Genomic DNA, 21,956 nt, shown 5'->3' on the forward strand with positions numbered 1-21,956 from the left:
GAGCCTTAGATTTGCCCAAGTCACATAGCAAGTGATTAAGCGGAGTAGGCTGTAGGACCCTGGACTTCATCTGGGTTTATCAGGTGCATCCATTTCAGGACAGATAACCAAAAACAAAGCCGCTGAAGGCAACTAATCTATTCATCTAAGTTTATTTTTAATCTCATTTTATTAACGGCAAACTTAAAACATCCAATTAATTCATCCTTGAGTTTCTAATAGTAACTAGCATTTTAGGTGGACCACTGGAAATTCTGGCTTTTTCTGGAATCTCCGTTCTTAGGGTAGGTGTGTTTTTCTTGGTTTTGATGACTTGGGATTATTTATAGCCTGGCGCCTTCAAAACCATCACTTTTATTCACTCGAGGTCTCTGATGATCATTCTGATTTCAAGTCTGTTGCCATGAATCAGGTTAGCTGTTAAGATATTCTTCCTCCGATGTTGGCTTGAAACTCCATCTTGGTTTTTATGAAGACTTTAGCAAGGTCTCATGGGAGAGGAAAATTATATTTTATAAGACAGTGAAATAGGAACTCTTTAACTCTTCTTTGCCTCCCCAAATTTGAGTAAATTAAATGGACCCCTGCAAATTAAGCAAGAGATTAACAGGGGCTTGTGTTTGTGGTTACAGCAAATCCTGTGTGGCTAATGCAATTACATTTGCCTTAGCTACAGCAAGCAAATCATATTTGCTTGAAAGCCAAGGAAGAAAAGAGCCGATTGGCTTAAACTTTGTCCAAAAGGAAATTTATTTTCCTTTCTATCCTAATTTTCCTAACTAAACCCTATATTGAGATTGCCTTGGGTTCTTGAAGAACAGGTTTGCAGGCTGTTTATAAACTTATTATTCTATCAAAATCCTTGTCCAGAATTACCCTCGTCATACCTCCACTGCTGATCCTGACCTTTCTGCCAGACCCTTGGCAACTCTTAGTACTATTTTATTTTTTTAAAAGAGGAGGAATGCTTGTTCAGTCTGAAGAAAACTCATTCAGAACTTTCCCTTCAGATTCTATGGCATAGGTGAATCAAACCCTTAATATTTGAAAAGTAATAAAAATTACATTCTTTAAAAAACAGTTTTTCATTAATAATGTGGAAAAAAAATTGGGACAACTGTAATGGTTAAAAAAAAAAAGTATAATTAAATTTGAGGATTCCACAGTGGATTTATGAGAATTTTATCTTTTCCAGAAACTCGATTGTTGAAATAAATGAACATTACAGAATTTTGTTCAAATAATGGTCACTGTGTGATTGGACTGTGATACAGTGCAAGCAGAGTTATTGGTGAGAACATCAATTCTCTTGGATGAAATAGGAAGAAGTGTCAAGTGAAAACATTACAGAATTTTGTTCAACTAACAGTGGTTGTATGAAAGGACATGTAGTATTTACTATATGGATTCCTCAGAGACCACTGATGCTCCTTCATTTCTTAGATCAGCAGGTAGAACTGCTTACTTGGAGCTCTTCATTTAAGTTCCAGCTGGAAGGGCTATCTCGCTAGTAGGGAAACATCAAATAAGGATAATCTCCATGGGATATTTGCTCACTTAGTTACTTACCTTCTTCAAGTTGTAAGACTTCTCTGAAGAAAAGGAGAGTAGCGAATTATGGTATTTATTAAGGGTTTAACTGTGTTCCATCACTGTGCTAAGTGCTGGAGCAATAAGGTTTTCCACTGCACAATTCCAATCATGAGTGTGTAACCTATTTAAAAGTATTTATTTGGCAAATCTGAATATCCATCTGTTATTTATGGATTAAGTGGCTTCTCTGTGCAAAATACTATGCTGGTTGTAGAGGCGATCACCAGGAATGATGAATGAACTTCAGTCCTGAGAGCAAGAGTCTGCATGGAGGAATCGGTTACTGTCCTAGTGGCGTGTACATTGCTACTTGTATTTTGTGGTCTATGCCTTGACATGTTTCTGCTGGGACAAGGAGCGCAGCAAGCAAATAGGTGAAAAGAGTCATAGCACATTGCTTAGTGCATGTTGGGCTTTGCCCACATTGACCGGATGCAGGCAGAATTGGGGTTAGAACTGGATCTTTTTTTTTTTTTAATTGGTATTTGTTAAGAGCTTACTTTGTGCCGGGCACTGCGTTAAGTCCTGGGGTAGATACAAGGAAATAAGATTGGACACAGTCCAGGACCCCACATGGGACTCGCAGTTGTAATCCCCATTTTATAGATGAGGCAACTAAGGCAAGTAAAGTGACTTGCCCAAGGTCACACAGACAAGTGGCAGAGCCAGGATTATTAATAATGATAATGATGGTATTTGTTAAGCATTTACTATGTGTCAGGCACTGTTCTAAGTGCTGGAGTAGATCCAAACTAATCAAGCTGGACTTAGTCCCTGTCCCACATGAGGCTCACAATCTTAATTCCCATTTTACAGATGAGACAACAGAGGCACAAAGAAGTTAAGTGATTTGCCCGAGGTCACACAGCAGACGAGTGATGGAGTGGGATTAGAACCCAGGTCCTTCTGATTCCCGGGCCCACATTCTGTCCACTAGCCATGCTGCTTCTCTTAATTCCCAGAGCAGTGCTTTATCCCCTGGTCCAACAGCAGTACTGTAAAGCACTAGATTGTGTCATGGAAACTGTATATAAATTACAGTTATAATACTGTAACTTGAGATACGAATCCTGACCTCCACAAGTTGCACCGTAATTTTCTATATTGGGGTCATTGCTATAAGAGGCAGGCAGTGATTGATTGATTCATTTGAAGCAGAATCATGCTTTTTGCTGTCTTGGTGAAGACAGCATTCATTTTAAATTGGGGTTAATCTTTTAGAGTTTTATTTGATAGAGCAGATATTCATTTTCACAGCCAGTTGTAGTAAAATATACCAATAGCTCATGATGGATAGGCAGAGTCTGTTCAGTTTAAAAAGGAGACCTGTAAAGGTGTTCACAAAACCATTTTTGGTAGATACATTCCCCCAACTATCGAACTTTGAATTGGAATTATCCTAGCCCTAGTTTTCAGTTCTGAATTCTGCGAAACAGTTGAAACACAGAAAAAGGTTGACAGCAGATGTTAAAAAAAACAAACTGCCAGAACGCCTAAAGCAAAACTCCTGCTTTCAAGGTCTAAGGGTTAGTAGTCAGGAAGTAACAATGAATACGATCTGTTTCTTACTCCATTAGTCTTATTCGGCTCCAAGTCGTAGGTTGTTAAAGCCTCGGACCGGCTTCATACAGTAAGCGGTCGGAGGTGCCTTTGTGAACAGGAAGGGGAATGCGATGGCTCTGGAGCAGGAGGGAGGAAATCGGAGTAACTGGTGGGAGAAAACTCTAGGTTTGGAATTCAAACTGACTTGTGTGTGACATCATTACACTCAATGAAACCAGACTGCTGCCGAGAACCAGATTGGGTGGCAACAGCTAAGCCGTGGGCAAAGGTTGGCTTGCCACCATCTGGCACATGGACTGAGACTGGCCAATGGCTACATGGGGATGCAAGTCTACTGGATAGGCCCTCTGCTTAATCGACAGTGAGAAGCAGCGTAGCTCAGTGGAAAGACCACAGGCTTGGGAGTCAGAGGTCTTGGATTCTAATCCCAGCTCCGCCTCTTTTCAGCTGTGTGACTTGGGGTAAATCACTTAGCTTCTCTGGGCCTCAGTTACCTCATCTGTAAAATGGGGATTAAAACTGAGCCCCACGTGGGACAACCTGATCACCTTGTATCCCCCGAGTGCTTAGAACAGTGCTTTGCACGTACTAAGCACTTAACAAATACCATCATTAATTACTTCTGTTAAATGCTCCATAGTACCTAACCCTCTTTCGAGAGAGGGAACAAAGCACAGATTCTAGAGTTATTTGTAAACAGCTTACCGTTCAAGAGTTGATATTTTGGTGGTGCTGTAAATGAATTTGTTTCAGACATTTATTTGGAATATTTGCGGTGACTTTTCTTTGGCTTTTTTATTAAATTAAACGTGCCCCAACTTAGAATCTAACCAAAATTTACACACAGTAGCGCACAAAGATCAAACCTCGGGAAGATGTGCCAAAGGACCCATCTACACAGCCTTATTGGCAATGTTTGCAGCTAATTAAAATGTATTATTTATCTACTGATTTTTCCCATCTCTGTACAAATGATGGGAGGAATTAAATATTAAATGAGTAATGGTTCTTTTTCCAAGCCAACCTTATTTTAATAGGAGGAATTTCTTTGCCAGTGAAATGGTTCCCAATTATCACAGCTTGGTTTTGTTATACATTGAACTGAAGTCAGCAAAACAAGTATGTAACAGATCCTGCCTAAATAGCAGCCTCACTCATTAAAAACACGGAATTAATCAGGGGGTGATTGAAGAAGGCAGCGCCGTGTAGATTTTTTTTTCTCCCCGCTTTTCTTCTTTTCTAATCATAGAACAAAATAATGTTACATGAAAGGATCGGAACTATTATGTAGTACTCAATTAGAGAGAGGTGAATAGGTCCCAAACATGCTGTTTTATCAAAAGAGCAGACTGGTGTTTGCCTGACTGTTGTTTCATTATAGACTCTGTCATTAATTCCATGTGTCAATACTGTCCCGTAGCACACAGGGCAGCAAGAAAGAAGAACCCTTGAAAGCAAGGGAATGATTTTTTCAAGTCGTTATCAAGCTAAATGGCAAGCAGGAAGCCAAAACTTGTATAGGTAAATTTGTAGGGACTCTCGGGAGATCATCGAGTGGGGAAAAGAATGTATTTTACCAACTGCTTAATTGTGTCCTGTCTTCCAACAAGCCTACTTGAATCGAATGCTTTGTTTGCACTGAGGAAACGTGAGCTGCGGATTAGAGTATTCCCTTGCTTCCCGGGTCAAGTCAGGGCTGGATGAAATCTGTCAGATGTGCATGTATGTAAATGGGCATTTTCATATTTGAGTTGGAAAAACTCCTGCTGTCTGAGGGGAGGGGACCGTAGGAGTCGGGAGGCCCCGCAGAGAAGTTCCCCACGGTTACTGGAGCCTCCGGAGAGGGTCGTCCAAGAGGGCCCGGCTGGGTTTGGCCGCCCCAGAATCCGCTAATGCAGATTCAAGCTGTTGCGGTTTCTGAGCCCGAGAGAGAGCCGAGCAGACGCCCTCGGTCCAGGTTAGTCGCCGAGAAAGCCTCCGTTTTGCTGCCCTGAACATTCCTGAGGGGCAGTTGAGGCGTGACCAGAATCTGCATGAGCCAAGCTCAGCTTGCTTCCCTTGGCCTGCTGCCACTGCCCTCTGCCCTGGCCAAGTCCTCCTAGGGCCTGCTTCCAGTTGGTGGTTAGAGTGACTTTGCTAGATAACCGTCCATTCCAGTTTAAGATTCTGAAGGCTTCTGCCCCTCCTCGGGCAGATGCCTGCCCTATTGACATACCTTCTGGGCTCTTCTAAAAGTGCTTAGGTGGGACTCCGCTCCACCCCTGGTGAAAATGAGTGTGATGTAACATACATTCAGTTAGCAAATGTTGACCAGCTCCGCAGTTCTGTTTACCACTGAGGTATCAATTTGTACGTGCTAGAAATCTATTATGAGCAATGATGATAATTGCGGAAATCAAGTTCTTACTATGTGCCCGACCTTGCACTAAGCTCTGGGATAGAAACAGTTTAATCAGGCTGGATGCAGTCCCTGACTCACACGGAGCTCAGTCTAAACTGAAGGAACGACAGGTTTCGAATTCCCATTTTACGGGTGAGAAAACTGAGGCACAGAGAAGCCAAGTCACCTGGCCCAGGTAATACAGCAGGCAAAGGCAGAACTAGGATTAAAATCCAGAACCTCTGACTCCCAAGCCCAACCTCTTTCCACTAAACCATGCTGCTTACTCAGTGGCATTTACATTATTCTTTTCATCCCCTAATTTACAGTCAATATCACGTATTTTTAGAATGGGAAAACATCTTGAAATAATTGCTCTGTTATATTTACGTATGCATATTTATGTTTAATATCAATGTAATTGTTAGTGGTTGTGGCAGGGAATGTGTCTACCAACTCTGTTATATTCTGTTTTCTCAAGCGCTTAATACAGTATTCCACACTCAGTAAGTGCTCAGTAAATGCCATTGGGTGATTGGTTGATTTCTCAGGAAATAACTCAGGGGAGTGGGGGACAGCTAGCCTGAATATGAATTGCCTTTGTTTTGTTGGCAAATCACCCTAGAAATGTCTTGTTCTTGTAAGCTTTAACGTGGAACGACCCCTGAAAATTTTCAACTGTATTCCATGCCAAAATGAAAATGTCATAATTTGCATAGGTATTTCAGCAGATGTAAATATTACTTGGTGCATTCAGGAGTTGATACTATTGATGTATGTGGAAATTGTTTGAGCTTCCTGGCCCAGGGGTCTAATACTTTAATAATGTTCCTGGGCAAATGATAATCAGTCCTTCTACTCAGTAGGAGTCCACTGGGAACTACTTAACTGAAATACCTTTCTTTTTGTAAAAATCCAAGAGAGTAAATCAGTGAACCAATCAATGGTATTTGTTGAGCACTTACCGTGTACAGAGCACTGGGAGAATATAATGCAGAAGAGTAGATGTAGTCAGCCCCTTCCCACAAGGAGCTTGCAGTCCAGATGGGGAGACTGATGTCCAAATAAATTAGAGGGATGAACATGGAAGTACATGGGGCTGGGGAATGAGTAAATATCGAAGTGCTTAAAGAGAACAGATCAAAATGCATAGAGGGAGGGGTCAGTTAGGGAAGGTCTCTTGCATGAGATGTGATGGGGAGAGAGTGCTCAATAAATTACATTCATTGATGGAGTGAGAGAGGCAGTCTACTGAATATGAATGGGGAAGGAGTTCCAAGCCAGGCAGAGGCTATGGGCAGGGGGGAAGTGGCAAGCAAGGCGAGATGGGGGAAGTGTGACTAGGTTGAAGTTAGAGGATCGAAGTATATGGGTTGGGTTATAGTAGATCAGCGAGGTAAGGTAGAAAGGGTTGAGTTTATTGCATGCTTTAAAGCCAAAGGTAAGGAGTTTCTGTTTGGTATGGAGCTGGATGGGCAACCATTGGAGGTTTTTGAGGGGAGGGGAGACATGGACAGAATATTTGTTCGTTTTTAGAAAAATGATCCATGCAGTGGAGTGGAATATGGGCTGGAAAGGGTAAATATAAACTGACATTTCTTGAAAGGCTTTCAAGATCAATTGAGAACTGTAGTCACTTAGCTTTGGAGCTGTAGTTACTTCACGTCATTTGGTTCAGCCAGTTGGTGTTCATTTGGATTCCCTGACATTCAGACCTGGGAACCTCACAGGGACAACCTGCCCAAATTTGAGTCACATTGAAGCTCTGGGTTTTCTAGAGGACTTTATAGCTTGGAAGGGAAGCAGACTTGGAACTTAACATCAACTTCTACAGTTGAATAAGTTTAGCCCGTGTCATTAATTTTAATATTTGATATTCAAAACTGTCAATAAGGACTTTTACTGACATTCCAGACTAGTGGCACTTAAGGTTGTTTTTCAACTTTTCAGAATTAAATCTCCAAGCCTTGGGCTTTCATGTCCCACTGGACTTTAGTTTGTAGGCTTGGTATCCACCTTGCTGTTTCTACTCTGATCTCTCTGCTGTTTTCTCCCTGGGCCTATAACACAGTTGCCTGGTACAATTGTTCAATTGTTATAATACTCCTCTATAGCATCCTAACTCGGCACTCACACAGACAGAAATGGAGAAGTTTCTACCCAAGTGATCATTTCTCTCCTGCTAAGGAATTTCACAGAGTTGTCTTAGATGTTTTAGTGATTAGAGAAGTTTTCAGAAGATGATGTATTTAATTTATGTGGAAGGTAGATTAGGACAAGAGAAAAATCTGGGAGTTTGGCCACTAATACTTCCATTTGCCATAATCTCCATGTAATAAATAGGAGTATATGAAAGGATTAAATAAATCTTTCCTAATACTTTTTGATTGGCTTAATCAATAATTAATCATCTTGAGATGAGGCTGTAACTTGTGGAGTAGATATAATTGGATTAGCTGTGGAGAGGCAGTTGGAAGCTTTGAAGAGATTAAAATGGCTGTCAATCCTGTAATTAAACTGCCACAAACAAAAGCAATAGTGTAAAAAAAAAAAAAAGGAAAGAAAAAAGAGAAAGGGGAGGGAGAAGAGAGAAGCCTGACTGATTCAAAATGAATCAACAAGTACTTAAGCGCCACTAGAGGTTGTGGAGGCAGAACTAGTCTGACTGATTTATTTCAGTGAATGAAATGAATATGTATCAAATCATCCATTTAATTGTGCGTCTTGCCCACAGTGGCAGGTGAAATTTTGGCAGCCGCTTCTTCCTTAAAACAAAACGGTTTCCCAAAGAAAAGCAAGTGTTATTTATTCCAAACAGAAGAGACCTGCTCCGTGCCTTGAGCCTCAGACTTTGACTTTTCATAGCTTTTAATTGGCTTAGTAGGTTTGGCCTGTGTGAATGAAGTCTTTTATCTCTCCCTTTTTCTTTTCAGTCTCCTTTCATCTTTCCTGGTCCAAACACACAGAGAGAGCTTCAGTAAAATACTTTGGTTTTAAAGACTTTTTTTTTTTTAGGATGTGGGTTTGGTGTGTGTTATGTTGGTGAATACTTTTTCTTTTATCTCTTTTACAGAGAGGAGGTGATTAAACCAATGGGAGTGAGACCGGATGGTACAATGACGCCTTTGGAGGAAGCCCTTTGCCACTACCAAATCACTGAGGAAAACAGTTCAGATACAGACTAAAGCATCACCTGCTTCACTCTCAATATCGCTTTTATCAGCATCTTTCTGTGTAGCTCCAAGAATCTCTTTTTGTCTAAACATTTATGCCCTTGCTTTGGCTAGAAACACATTAAGTGGTTTACTTACTCCAGATGCTGGATATTTAAAGAGATGCTACCAAACTGTGTGTGATATTGAGGGGTTTATACGTGTATAGATAGAGAATGGAGTTCACGGCTTATGAGCAGAAAAATAATTGCACTTCATCAGGACTGGATTTAAGGACTGTTATAATAGCCCAGCTGAAACATGTCTAAAATTTTCCAGACCTTTTAAGGCACATTTCAGCTGGGTTCTGCATTTTGTTGGTGTGACTTGACTCTTCCTCACTCCCTCAAATGTACTCATGCAAGTGAAGAATCAGGGATGATGTAATTAAGTTAGGAGTAAAGGGCGTTAAATCTATTAGACTGAGTAGGTGAAGCCAAAGTAGCTGTCCATAATCCTTGGGCCACTTCCTTCATCTTTTTCAGCTGAATTATATAGGGTTAATCCTCCAGTTCTAAGATAACTAGTTTGTTAATGGTAACGGGGTGGGGGGAAAAAAATCAGGTGATTACTGTTCATTTTTATTAGGGCTGTTCATTTTTACATTTAAAAAACTAAGGTTCGGTCAAAGTGAAATCATGTAGTAGAGGAATGGGCCTATTTGATCAATGGTTAAAGCAGAAAAGGGTTTTTTTTTCCTTTTTTATAGATATGCTTAACCTTTTAAAACTTTAACTCTTTAAATAAATCATTTGGGGGTTGATTTGGTTTGGCTTCTGGAGTATTTCTTTATGGAAGGGATGCCAGAAGGGGGTTAGCTGTGGGTGTCCCAAGAGCCAGCCTCAGTAGAGATGACAAATTGTTAGGTGAGGGGAGGGGAGGAGGTGGCAAATGTGTATCAATTCACCAGTTATATCTAACCTGGTCCAGTTGACTTCAACTGTCCTGCAGGTTGAGAACTTGATTGGGAATCTTACCGTAACTAGAGATTTCCCCCATGTTGATTTCTGGTGGCTTCCTATAGTTTTAGCTCAAGGCTAGAAATTAGACAATATATGGTGTGTCTACTGTGATGATTTTGATGATGGTATTAGTTAATCGCTTACTACATGTCAAGCACTGTTCAAAGCGCTGGGGTAGATACAACCTAATCAGATTGGGCACAGTCTCTGTCCCACTTGGGACTCACCGTCTTAATTCCCATTTTACAGATGAAGTAACTGAGGCCCAGAGAAATGAAGAGACTTGTCCAAGGTCACACAGCAGACACGTGACAGAGCTGAGACTAGAACCCAGATCCTATCTCCCTGGCCTGTGCTCCATCCACTAGGCCACAATGTTCTAGAAGCATAAAATGAAGGCAAATGACAAGGTCGCCACCCTTGAGTTTAGAATGATAATGGCCCAGGAAATCTCCGTATACATCAATCACTAAGGATTGATTGCCACAAAGTAGGCAATACCAACTATGCAGAAACTGTCGCAAAGCATGCAGAATTCAGTTTAGCGATTAGCATTACGTACTCAGAGCAATAGGCTGATGGTTGGCCAAGACTCCACCAAGAATCACCATCAAATGCACTTCTCAGTCCCTCAGAACCCGGCCCTTCACCAAGGCCTCCTCCTCTATCTACACCCCCACCCCTGCTGCAGCTGTGAATGTTGGACTCTGAGTCAAGAGGAGCCTGACTCAGTTCCTCTAGCTCCCCTACCCGATAATAATCACGGTATTTACCATTGTTCTTCTCTTCAGTTGTGTTCATATTTTTACGGTTCCCTCTTCTCTTATGTGTCCGTTGCCTTAGACTGTGAGCTCCTTGAGGGCCAGAGGCCAAGTATTTTTTCCCTGCACTTAGTACAGTGCTTTGAAGAGAAGCAGCATGGCCTAGTGGATGGAGCACAGGTCTGGAGTCAGAAGGACTTGTTTTAATCCTGGCTCCGCTGCTTGTCTGCTGTGTGACCTTAGGCAAGTCACTTCACTTCTGTGAAACGGGGATTATGACTATGTACCCCAGGTGGGACATGGGCTTTATCTACCCCAATGCTTAGTACACTGCCTGGCACAAAGTTTTTTTTAAATACCATTAAAAAAAAAACACAACAGGAGCTCAGTACTATTACTCTTACTACCACTAGATAAGTGTATTCCACAGCTTTTTCCATTTCCTAAGAGTTCAGAGTCCCAGGATTAGACATTTGCTATATGGACTATCCAGACTGATTAACTTGTATATATCCCAGTGATTAGAACAGTGCTTGGCATACAGTAAGTGCTTAACAAATACCCTAATTACATGGTAAATGGGGCAGAAGCTTTGAACCAGACAGATTATTAAAAAGAAAGAGTAGGTGTACCTACCAATCTATGGTGCTTACTCTGTGCAGAACACTCTACTAAACATTTGGAAGAGTATAACAGTGAGACACAACCCCTGTCTTCAAGGAGCTTAGACCCTAGCAGGGGAGATGGATAGTAAAATGAATTAGAGGTAGGGGAGCAACCCAGGTACAAAGATAAGTACATAAATGCTGTGTTGGTGAGAACCTAAGTATTTAGGGGGGTAACATACTTAAATGTATGATTGGGAAAGGTGTTTGGTTTTTTTTTAAATTGTATTTGTTAAGCACTTAAGCCAGGTACGGTCCTAAGAAGTGGGATAGATACAAGGTAATCAGGCTGAACACAGACTGTGTCCCCCATGGGGCTCACGGTCTTAATCTCCCTTTTACAGATGAGATAGCTGAGGCACAGAGAAGTGGAGTGACTTTCCCAAGCTTTCACAGCAGGCAAGTGGAGGAGCTGGGATTAGAACCCAGGTCCTTCTGCCTTCCAAACTGATGTTCTAACCATTAAAATAGGATGGAGCTTTAAGAGATTAGTCAGGGAAGGCTTTCTGGAGGAGATGGAATTTTAGTAGGGCTTTGAAAAATGGAGAAAGTGGGGGTCTGTTAGATGTAAAAGAAGAGGGAGTTCCAGGCAGGAGGGAAGACTGGAGGATGAGGTCCATGGTGAGAGGAATGAGGTTCTGTAAATTGGTGTTAGAGGAATAAGGTTGCCTCCATAGTCATCAGGATGAATGTTCGAGAAGGAAAACAAGTAGACTGTCCTTCCAATCACTTTGTGTTGCTGCTGTTAAAGACGGTACTAGGATGGGGTGATAGTTGGTGTCATGCTGGATGGCATTTCTTCTATCCAGTATATTTACTACCTGCTAGTCTGCTATTCTCCATAGACTTATGAAATATTAATTTGGCCTGTAACTTGTCCAAGACCTCCAAAATGTTTACAGTTTTTAGTGAGCCTCCTAATATTTCAAATGGGACAAGGGCTGCAGGGGGAAGAAATGTGCCTTGGGTGAAAGGGGATATACAGGTAAAGAGTGACAGTCATCAAGCCCCAACAGTCACAAGCAGAATCAGGATGATAAGCTGCTGTTAGATTTCTTTGGTCACTGGACCCACCTGTTTCTCATGCTGCTTTAAAAAGCTATGGCCAGAAGTTTTCTCTGGAAAGCAGGTGTTGGAAAATTCAAACTCTGCTGGTCAACTGATTACAAGCTGAACCTATAAAAGAGTACTTCATACTTCCTTACCAGTGTTTGGGGAGTGAATATTTGAAAAGTGCTTTGAGATCATATGGGCCGATCCTCCACCCCAAACTCCCAATTTCATTTATTGGTGCTAAAGAGAGGGTCATTTCTCTTGGGTGGACTGAAGTCATTAAGTCAAAAGGCCCGTCAAAAAATACTTGGAGTGTACACCTAAAGGTCTTTAAGCAGGACCTCATGTGCAGGCATTAGGAAACATGAGCAGTCTTCTAAACTGTAAGCTCATCATGGGCAGGGAACATGTCTACCAACTCTCTTGTACTCTCCCAAGTGCTCTGTTCACAGTTAAGCACTTAATACATACCAGTGATTGGATTGAGGACCATGCTTTAGTAAACCCCATGAATGGAAGTATGACTTAAATTTTGAGCCCTTTTATTCACAGTGCTTATGAGGAAAGGATTTGCCAGTTTAGGTGACTGGTGTAAAGAGAAGCAACAACCAATGAGAGGGTTACACAATAACCTTGTGATTTGGGACAGGGAGAAGTGAATGCTTTCTGCAAACCCATTTCACCGTTCAAATTCAGCAGAAACACTACTCAAGTCTCTTCACTTTGCCATTGACACACACATATCCCTTTCAAAAAAAAAGCTAGCTTCAAGCAATCCATATTTGAGCACTTACTGTGTGCAGAACAGTGTACTAAGCCCTTGGGAGAGTACAATATAAAAGAGTTGGTCGACGTATTTAAGTGAAGAAACTGGACTGAAACAGACATGTGGAGTCTCTTACTCAGAGCAAGGAAATTCCTAAAGATCCTGGAATTACAGATCACCAAAACAGCCTCCTTGGAGCTTCCCTTGAGCAACAAATACACAAGCCCTCCATTAAGCCCTGCACCACATAAGGATGGCCATAAATAGATTGTGCTACTCTTCCAATCTTTGCACAACCGCCTTCTGGGTAGCAAATGGAGCCATTTGTCTGATGAGTCCTCTTTATTCCTAATCCAGAGTATCAGTGAGAGTTAGCCAGCCCCCAACAGCTGATGAGTAAAAGTAGTCCCTGATGCATTATGTTAAGACATGCTATAAATACAACTCTGGTGGGAGACATTTTGTACTTAATAACAATAATGTTATTTGTTAAGCACTTAGGATGTCAAGCTTTGTTCTAAGATCTGGGGTAGATATAGTTAATCAGGTCAGACATAGTCTCTTGTTCCATAGGGGGCTCACAGTTTAAGTAGGAGGGAAATCAGATATTGAATCCCCATTTTACAGATGGTGAAACTGAGGTACATAGAAATAAGTGACCTGGCCAAGGTCACATATCAGGCAAGCGGAGGAGCCAGGATTAAAACCTAGGTCCTATGACACCCAGGCTGTGCCCTTTCCAATAGGCAACACTGCTTCTCTGCACCTGAGCCAAATTTTCATTGTCCAAAGATAATAAAATTTCCAGTCACTAGAGAGTTTTCTGCCAAACTTTAAGGGACAGACAATAACACTCAAGAATTTCAACCCTTCAGAAAAATTACAGAAATAGGATGGACACTGTCAGAATACCCCAAACTACAGTTAACTCTGTTTCCACCCTTTTCAACAAGAGGGAATGTTAAAAGCAGATTTCAGACTCCCTCTTTAGTTCAATTGCTTTCAGCCAAAACTGTGGTTTTCTTTTTTCTCCCTCAGTTTTTCCATTTCTATACCTCTTCTTCTAAAGCCATAAGAAAACTAATTGCTGAGCCAGGCCAAAAGCCATCCAGCCTCAAATTCAGTCTCTGACCATGCTAATGGGCTGCCGGGAGGAGCTGTGGTAACTGTCCTCCTTGGCAACCATCCTAGTATTTAGGGATGTTCCACTGAACTCACCTTTCTCTGCTATATGTATAATTTTTTCTAATTCATGAAAAAGCCAAGGGGCAAAAGCAGAAACAAAGGTCTAAGTGTTGCCCAACCTGAATAATCATGAGCCTGAATAACTGAGTGCTTCTTGGGCAGGCTGCCTTGCTGTCCGACTCAGAGCTTCCTTCCAGAAGTGAGGGGAACAACCAGAAAGGGCTTGGAGACACAGTCCCTTCCTCCTTTCGTGGTTTTCACCTCCTCCATCTCCACAGGCCCAGGAGTCAGCAATGAATCATCCAAATCCAGCAAGAAGTGAATGAGTTGCAGCCCCGCTTTAGGAATCTCAAGCACATTTCCCACTGTTCAACCCTGCTTCATTTTCTTTCCCATTTCTTATCTCTCATGCGGCACAGTGCCAACTTCTTGCCCTAGCAAGACAAAGCATATTTTCCTGTTTTCAAAGGCACAGAATATCCGCTCATGAACTAATATCCCCCTGAATAGTCTTCACTCTGACTTCAAAGCAAGTGCAATCAGTATCAGGTGCTTCCAACCCACTGGCCAGACAGATTCCCACAGTACGAGAGCATGGGTTGGAATTTTCATGCAAGGTTTTTGGTTTTTATGGTATTGGTAAAGTGCTTACTCTGTGCCAAGCACTATAATTGGCACTGAGGTAGATACAAGTTAATCAGGCCGGATATTCTCCATCCCATGAGGAGCTCACACTAAGAGGGAAGAATTTAGACTCTGGGCAGGACACGTCTACCAACTCTGTTTATCGTACTCTCCCAAATTCTTAGTTCAGTGCTCTGCACAGTAATTGTCCAATAAATATAATTGACTGATTGGCAGGTATTTGCTCCCCATTTGCAGTTTCAGAAACTGAGGCCCAGAGAAGTTAGGCAATTTGCCCAAGGTCACAAAGCAGATGAGCAACAGAACCGAGATTAGAACCCAGGTCTCTGGATTCAATTGTATTTATTGAGCTCCATGTACAGAACACTATACTTATTTCTTGCGAGAGTACAATTCAACAGAGGCATATTCCTTGCCCTTAAGGAGCTTACGGTCTAGAAGCTAGAAACACCCAGATCCGTGCCCGTTTCCACTAAGCCACCCTGCTTCTAGGGATCAAGGCCACCCTGCATATTGTCATTCATGGGGGAGGCACACTACGACACTCAACAGCTTCTACCCCCTTTCGATCTCTCTCCACACATTCCCACCCCAACTCGCCCTCCTCTCTCTCCCACCCATCCCCACCCCCAGAAAAATTCAGCCTACGCCGCAGGCCACCGGGCTCACGGCCAAATGTCCAAGAGAATAGTCTTCACTCTAACACACCAACAGATGCAAAGTGACCTTGGGCAAGTCACGTAACTTCTCCGACCCTCACTTACCTCATCTGCAAAATGGGGATGAGGATTGTGAGCCCCATGGACTCTGCCCAACCTGATTAGTTTGTGTCTGCCTCACGCTCAGTACAGTGGCTGGCGCCTAGTATGCGCTTAAAAATACCATAAAAAGTCTGCATTCCACCAGCTTCCTATAAATTTCATTCTAGTTTAATCAATGGTACTTACTGAGCACTTTCTATGTGCAGGGGTACGGTTCTAAGTGCTTGGGAGAGTATAAGAGAGTTGATAGATATGATCCCTACCCCTCAGGGGCTTTCAATCTAGTGGGGAAGATAGATCTTAAAATAAATTACAGATAGAGGTCTAAAGACACTGCAACAATTGATGATCACTTTCTTAGTGCTAACATTTCAATTTGACCTTCTCGAGATGCTCTCCTAGAAAGGATTTTAGAGATGAGATCAAAAACCAGTGTAAAACAAAACAAAGAACCCCGCTCCCCCACAGACTGCTGTAATGATCTAGTAGGGAAAAATCATAAAACTTGAGTTACCTTCACATTTTGGATTTTATAGAAGTTGAAAGCCTACCTATCTGTATCCTTTAAGCACTTGATACCCCACTCTCAGCCCCAGAGCTCTTACGGACATAACTGTATTTTACTGTCTCCCCCTGTAAACTGTAAACTCCTCTTGAGGGGCAGGGATTGTGTCTACTAACCCTGTTGTGTTATATTCTTCCAAGCTCTTAGTACAGTGCTCTGCACACAGTAAATGTTCAGTAAATACCACTGATCGAACAAACAGCTGATTAAAAAGTAATACATTTTCTTTAACATTCCAAATAATTAGTTTTGCTCAGGAGGTGGTAGTTCTAGGGGCTGAACCGATTACAACCTAAATATTCAGTTTAACACACTTCTCTCATTTGCATTTAACGGTTCAAAAAGCTTCACTCTGAATACACGTTCTGAGGTTCTAAGTCCAATTCACTTGGGAGATCTCCTCCTTTGATGTTTCTGGCCCCGGAAAACGCAACCTCAGAGAACACCCCCAGCGATGCTTCATTGCGGAGAAGGAAGCGAGACCCCCAGGAAAGTGGCCCCTTGGTGGAAAAACTGATAGACACTGTTTCGCCCCCTCTTTCTAGGGGTACAAAGGCTACTGAGGACCGAGCGACACCCTACTTGTTCAGAAACACACAGAAGATGAAAAAAACAACAACAGCCCAGGGAGCAAACAAAACCCGCAAGAAACGAGATCTCATTTTGCAGGCTCCTCACTGGCCCGTGGTTTTTCTTCACTTTGTCGCAATTAGCATATTTTAAAAGACAAGCTTTTAAAAAAAAAAATCTGATATCTGCGGGAACTGTTCAGGCTTTGAACTCTTCCATCCTTTCTCCTGATTATGGCCAAGTGACCCATATTTAAAAAGCATTTACAATAAAATGATAGCACTTCCCTTTGTGCCGCTGGCTTTCCCAGTGAAAAGCTAAAATGTTTTAAAATTGTCACTTTTTGACAGAGGTAATGGCTGTAATATATTTAAGCTCTTCCCCCTTGTTGTGTTTAGAATGGCTATGCTAATAAAGGGCACAGCTGTAGATACTTTATGGCCTGCTGGGGGAAAAGAGGGGAATGAAGGCAAAAAACAGATTGACTGTGTGTCAACAAATGCAGCTGGGAAAGAAAAGAGGAGCCCCTTAAAGGCCTCTGCAACTTAAAGTCCAAGATAAATGATGTTCCTCTTTAAAAAAATGGAGGTGGAATTCAATAAAGACCGGCTGAAAAGAGAACTGCTGAAAACGAAAAGCCTTTCTCTGCTTCCAGACAGCTTACAAGAGAAATGAGCAACACTCACCACCGCCGACGAATGGTTTTGCAGCCGAGTTAGACAACAAAAGCCCATCCCTGCAAACCTACTACAACGACCCTGTATCCGCAGGACACCATCCCCGGCAGCCTGACCGGAGGCAGGGAGGTGTGCCGCTTTGACGACGAGGCTGCCGGAATTTCTGAGGCCGGTTCGTTTGGTTCCACTCGGCTAAGGCAAGAAACGCTGAGCCCTGACAGGAGGCTGAAGCCAACCCAGATCAAATTATGACTCCCCCTCTAGACTGACAGCTCGCTGTGGGGAGGGAACGTGTCTGTTATCTTGTTCTATTGTACTCTCTCAGCGCTTAGTACAGTGTTTTGCACACAGTAAGAGCTCAATAAATACAATTGACTAGCTGACTTTAGGGGAGTAAGCACTCCCACTACACTGACAGAAACAGCCCTGGCATCTCTCCTCTCCCAGTGCTTAGTTTTCTGGACACAGTAGATGCTTAATTTTTTATTTTTTAAATATTTAATTGCTCACTATGTGTCAAACACTGTACCAAGCACTGGCTTAGATACAGGTTAAGTTGGACGCAGTCCCCGTCCTGCGTGGGGCTCACACTCTAAGTAGGAGGAAGAGCTATCCCCATTTTGCAGTTTGAGGAAACTGCAGCCCAGAGAAGTTAAGTGACTTACCCAAGGTCACACAGCAGAACTATGATTAGTATCTAGGTCCTTCTGACTCCCAGGCCCATGCTCTCTAACTAGGCTATGCTGCTTCTCAACAATAAATTGCTTAATACTGTTGCTATTATTAATACTTCAATGTGGGAGGCTCATAAAAAAAAACTTCTAAAGAAAAATGATTTGGAATGGCAGGATGACACAATCTCCCTGAAAGCAGAGACTATTGTTTACTTCTAGTGTATGTTCCCAAGTACACAATTCAGGCATACCTTAGGTTACAGTCTCCTGAAGATACATACAACCCAGAAATATTGTCTTTATTTTCTCATACCTTAAGGTTCCACTTATCTTACAATACATGAAATCCTAGGATACATCTGTCGCTATTTGATACGCCAATAATCTAAATGCATCAGGGCAAGACATCAAAGCACATGAAGACCCTAGTCTCTTCAGCAAGTGACTTGGATTGAAGATGATCGTGAGAGAGGAGTTTAGAATTAAGAGAGAGATTCAGAAGAGTTGGCCTGCTATAAGGTATTTTATGAAGGCAAGAAGGCTATTGAATCTAAATTGTTCAACCCTAAATTGGAGAAATTCATTACAATTGAAAACCCACTCCGAAGTCAGCAAAGCAAGTTTCTATTTCTGCATCCTTCTACATACTCAGAATGATTTTTAAACTGCTCATTAATGTTGTGAAGCTATGCTTTCAATTTGTCTTTAAAAGATGAAACAATGTGTTTAGTGGGACTTAATGGTATCCAGTAGTCATATTATTTTTGCAGATATTCTGAACCAAATCCCCATCTGTGACATGCAAACTTATGGAAAAATGTATCCCATGATATAGTCATGATCCAGTCACATTTTCAAGGAACATATCGCTGCTGAATTCAAGCAACTTATATACTGCACTGACTACTTATCAGCCTCCTTGCTGACCTCCCTGGCTCCTGTCTTGCCCCACTCCTTTCCATACTTCACTCTGCTTCCCAGATCATTTCTCTGAAAAAAAAAAAATTCCCCCACTCCTCAAGAACCTCCAGTCGTTGCCCATCCACCTCTGCCTCAAACAGAAACTTCTTACTATTGGCTTTAAAGCGCCTAATCAACTTGCCCCTTATCTTACTTAGCTGATTTCCTACTAATACCCAAAACACTCTCTTCACTCTAACGCCAGCCTATTCACTCTACTTCGATCTTGTCTCTCTGCTGACCCCTTGCCCACCTTCTGCATCTGGCCTGAAACTACCCCTTTATATCTGAGGTATTTTATATATACTTATATATCTTATATATAGAGAAGCAGAGTGGCTCAGTGGAAAGAGCCCAGGATTGGGAGTCAGAGGTCATGGGTTTGAAACCCAGATCTGCCACTTGTCAGCTGTGTGACTGTGGGCAAGTCACTTAACTTCTCTGTGTCTCAGTTCCCTCATTTGTCAAATGGGGATTAAAACTGTGAGCCCCACCTACAAAGCTTTATTAAAATCACATCTCCAAAAGGCCTTCCCTAACTAGGCCCTCATTTCCCCTACTCCCTCTCCCTTCTACATCACACACACTTGAATTTATTCCCCTTATTTAACCCACCCACAGGACTTATATACATACCCATAATGTCTCTTCCCATCCCTAGACTATAAACTCCTCATAGGCAGGAAACACCGTTGTTTTACTGTCCCCTTAGTACAGTGTTCTGCACACAGTAAGCACTCAAAAATGGTTTATTGATTGAATTGTGGGGTGTAGCTCAAAGTAGGCATTCACTAAATGCTTTTGATGATGAAAAAGATTCATGGATTCTTTCTTTCAGGATGGTGCAAATAAAATGCAATTTCTAAGCAGACTTGTGTCTCTCTGTGCTCTTAATACCTACACTCTCCTTCAAAGACTGGTCCCAACCATAATATTCTGGGGTGAAAAAAACCCCACAAAGAACAGAGATAGTATGCAAGAAACTGCTTTGAACTCTTCAGAGGAAAGGGCTTACGAGACTTAAAGGTATTGTGGATTTACTTGCATTTCTGCAGCATCTTCTACTCAAACAATCCCATTTCTTGACCCTAGTGAAACTGTCGCATCATTGAACAAAGGTAGTGAAAGGACCAGGGCACTGGCACTTGAAGTCCTTTTCCTAAGGCAAGCCTGGGAGAAGCTGAAGAGACATTGGACTCCAGACCCATAATGAATGAAATTCCCCACCGGACCCTGATCCATGTTGGAGTTATGAATGTCTGAGCTTCTGCCATAGTTGCCCTAAAGATGAGTGAGCATTTTCCTAAGCCCCAGGTGAGCAACAAAAGTTCAAAATCATAATAAAGCTGCTCTTGGGTGTGCTGGAAAATACTGACTGAAAGACTATTAACAAGTGATTCAAAATCATCCAGATTTTGTAGAACTGTGAATTCTGGTTAGCAAGTTTATAAAATACTTGTCCGACCGAATCCCTGCCCCTTCTTTTCTCTCATTGCGGTGGAAAGCTTGCTCGGAGAGCTTGGCCATTCTGTGAATAAAACATGGGATTCAGAATCCGCCACCGGCCCTTTCATCATCCAAAGAAGATGTTCCCTCACCAAATCTAGTGCACCTTTAAAGATGTTGGCCTAAAATGCTGAACAGGGAGGAAATGGGGAACAGATGAATTGAGAGTTGAAAATCCAGACTCTGAAAGCTGCCAAATAGCCAAAGAAACTCAATTTAATTCAGGGTTTAAGCCCAGAGGCTTATTTCACCTCTCCAACTCCAAACTTCTTTATGGACAGGTAGTGTGTCTGTTATACTATTTTATTGTACTCTCCCAAGCATTTAGTACAGTGCTCTGCACACAGTAAGCACTCAGTAAATACTATTGTTTGGGGCCTGTGGCAAAGGAAAGCCATTACAGCTTTGTGACTTGAATGTGGCCCACCCCTTCCATAAGGCCTACCATAGACATCCGCTGGACATTGTCCTTCTTGTCCTAGGTCAGCCAACCCTACCCCACCACCAGATTCCCTCCTTTCCCCTATCTCTGCCCCCCTAGGCTATAAACCTGTTATGAGCAGGGTGTGTTCTATTTTTTCAGTTGCATGCTCCCAAGCACTTAATAGAGTGCTGTGCCTGCAGTAATCGCTCAATAAATCCCATCAATTCATCTGCCCAAACTGGATCCCTTCTTCTCCAGACCTTCAGTGTAGTCTACACCTTTAGACCTTTTTAGCACCAGACTGTCATTCTCCCATGGTACATGCTGGATTTTTGGTTTGCTTAAAATGGTATTTGTTTAGGGCTTACTATGTTCCAGGTACTGGGGTAGATACTTTCTTGCTTGATTTTTCACTGTCATCTTTAAAATGGATTCTTAGCAGGGGGTTGTACTGTAACCTAGCCACTCAACTGCATCCTCACCTGAAGGCATGTTTCACCTAGGTTTCAAACACCCCCTCAGAGCTGCACACCACCTCATACAAAGGCTTCTAGATAATAGAATCAGGTCTAAGGAACATTTCCCTGCTGCCAAACAGGTGGCCCGGAAGATGAAAGACTCAGGAAAAGGGACACTGAGAGGAGAAGGGTCTCACATCTAGTGCACTGAAACTGCTAGGAAAAAACCTACCTGAAAACACCCAAGCCAGGCAGAGTCCAGGGGAGATTATAACAGCTGAAGCACACACACCCAGGATAGTTTCACTGACATCAGCATCATCTTCAAACCGAAGAACAATTCTCTCTCACTTTATGCATGTAGGACTAGTGTAAAGACTCTGGGAAAAGACCAATCCTCAGCCCACTTAGAGAGCTCTGCTTACCTGGACAAACAGGAGGACTACTCTTCGATTTCTGAACCAGAACTCCTGATTTGGCTGCGCTAAACCCAGCACCACCTGAAGAGGAGTCCTTGCATCTGTGATTCTGAATCCACACCAGCTGGTGAGGGCCTGGCTGGAACAATCATGAAGC

General features: G+C 42.3%; 1 protein-coding gene and 1 long non-coding RNA gene across 3 annotated transcripts in view; one reads left to right on the forward strand and one right to left on the reverse strand.

Moving 5' to 3' along the window:
• The window catches only part of RIC8B (RIC8 guanine nucleotide exchange factor B), a 71,348-nt gene extending 61,837 nt beyond the window's left edge, over window positions 1-9,511 (forward strand). For both annotated transcript variants that reach the window (XM_029078858.1, XM_029078859.1), the window contains exon 10: window positions 8,610-9,511. In XM_029078858.1, the coding sequence (XP_028934691.1) occupies window positions 8,610-8,721 (112 nt within the window). In that variant the 3' untranslated portion in view covers window positions 8,722-9,511. The remainder of the gene's footprint in view (window positions 1-8,609) is intronic.
• LOC114816527 lies at window positions 137-21,749 on the reverse strand. Its single transcript, XR_003764312.2, has 2 exons — window positions 21,613-21,749; window positions 137-488 (listed from the first exon to the last, which is right to left on the reverse strand). It is a non-coding gene; the product is annotated as an uncharacterized LOC114816527 (long non-coding RNA).
• Window positions 21,750-21,956: the final 207 nt, after the last annotated feature.

The sequence above is a fragment of the Ornithorhynchus anatinus genome, chromosome 14 (assembly GCF_004115215.2).
Source record: "Ornithorhynchus anatinus isolate Pmale09 chromosome 14, mOrnAna1.pri.v4, whole genome shotgun sequence".
Classification (NCBI taxonomy): Eukaryota; Metazoa; Chordata; class Mammalia; order Monotremata; family Ornithorhynchidae; genus Ornithorhynchus; species Ornithorhynchus anatinus.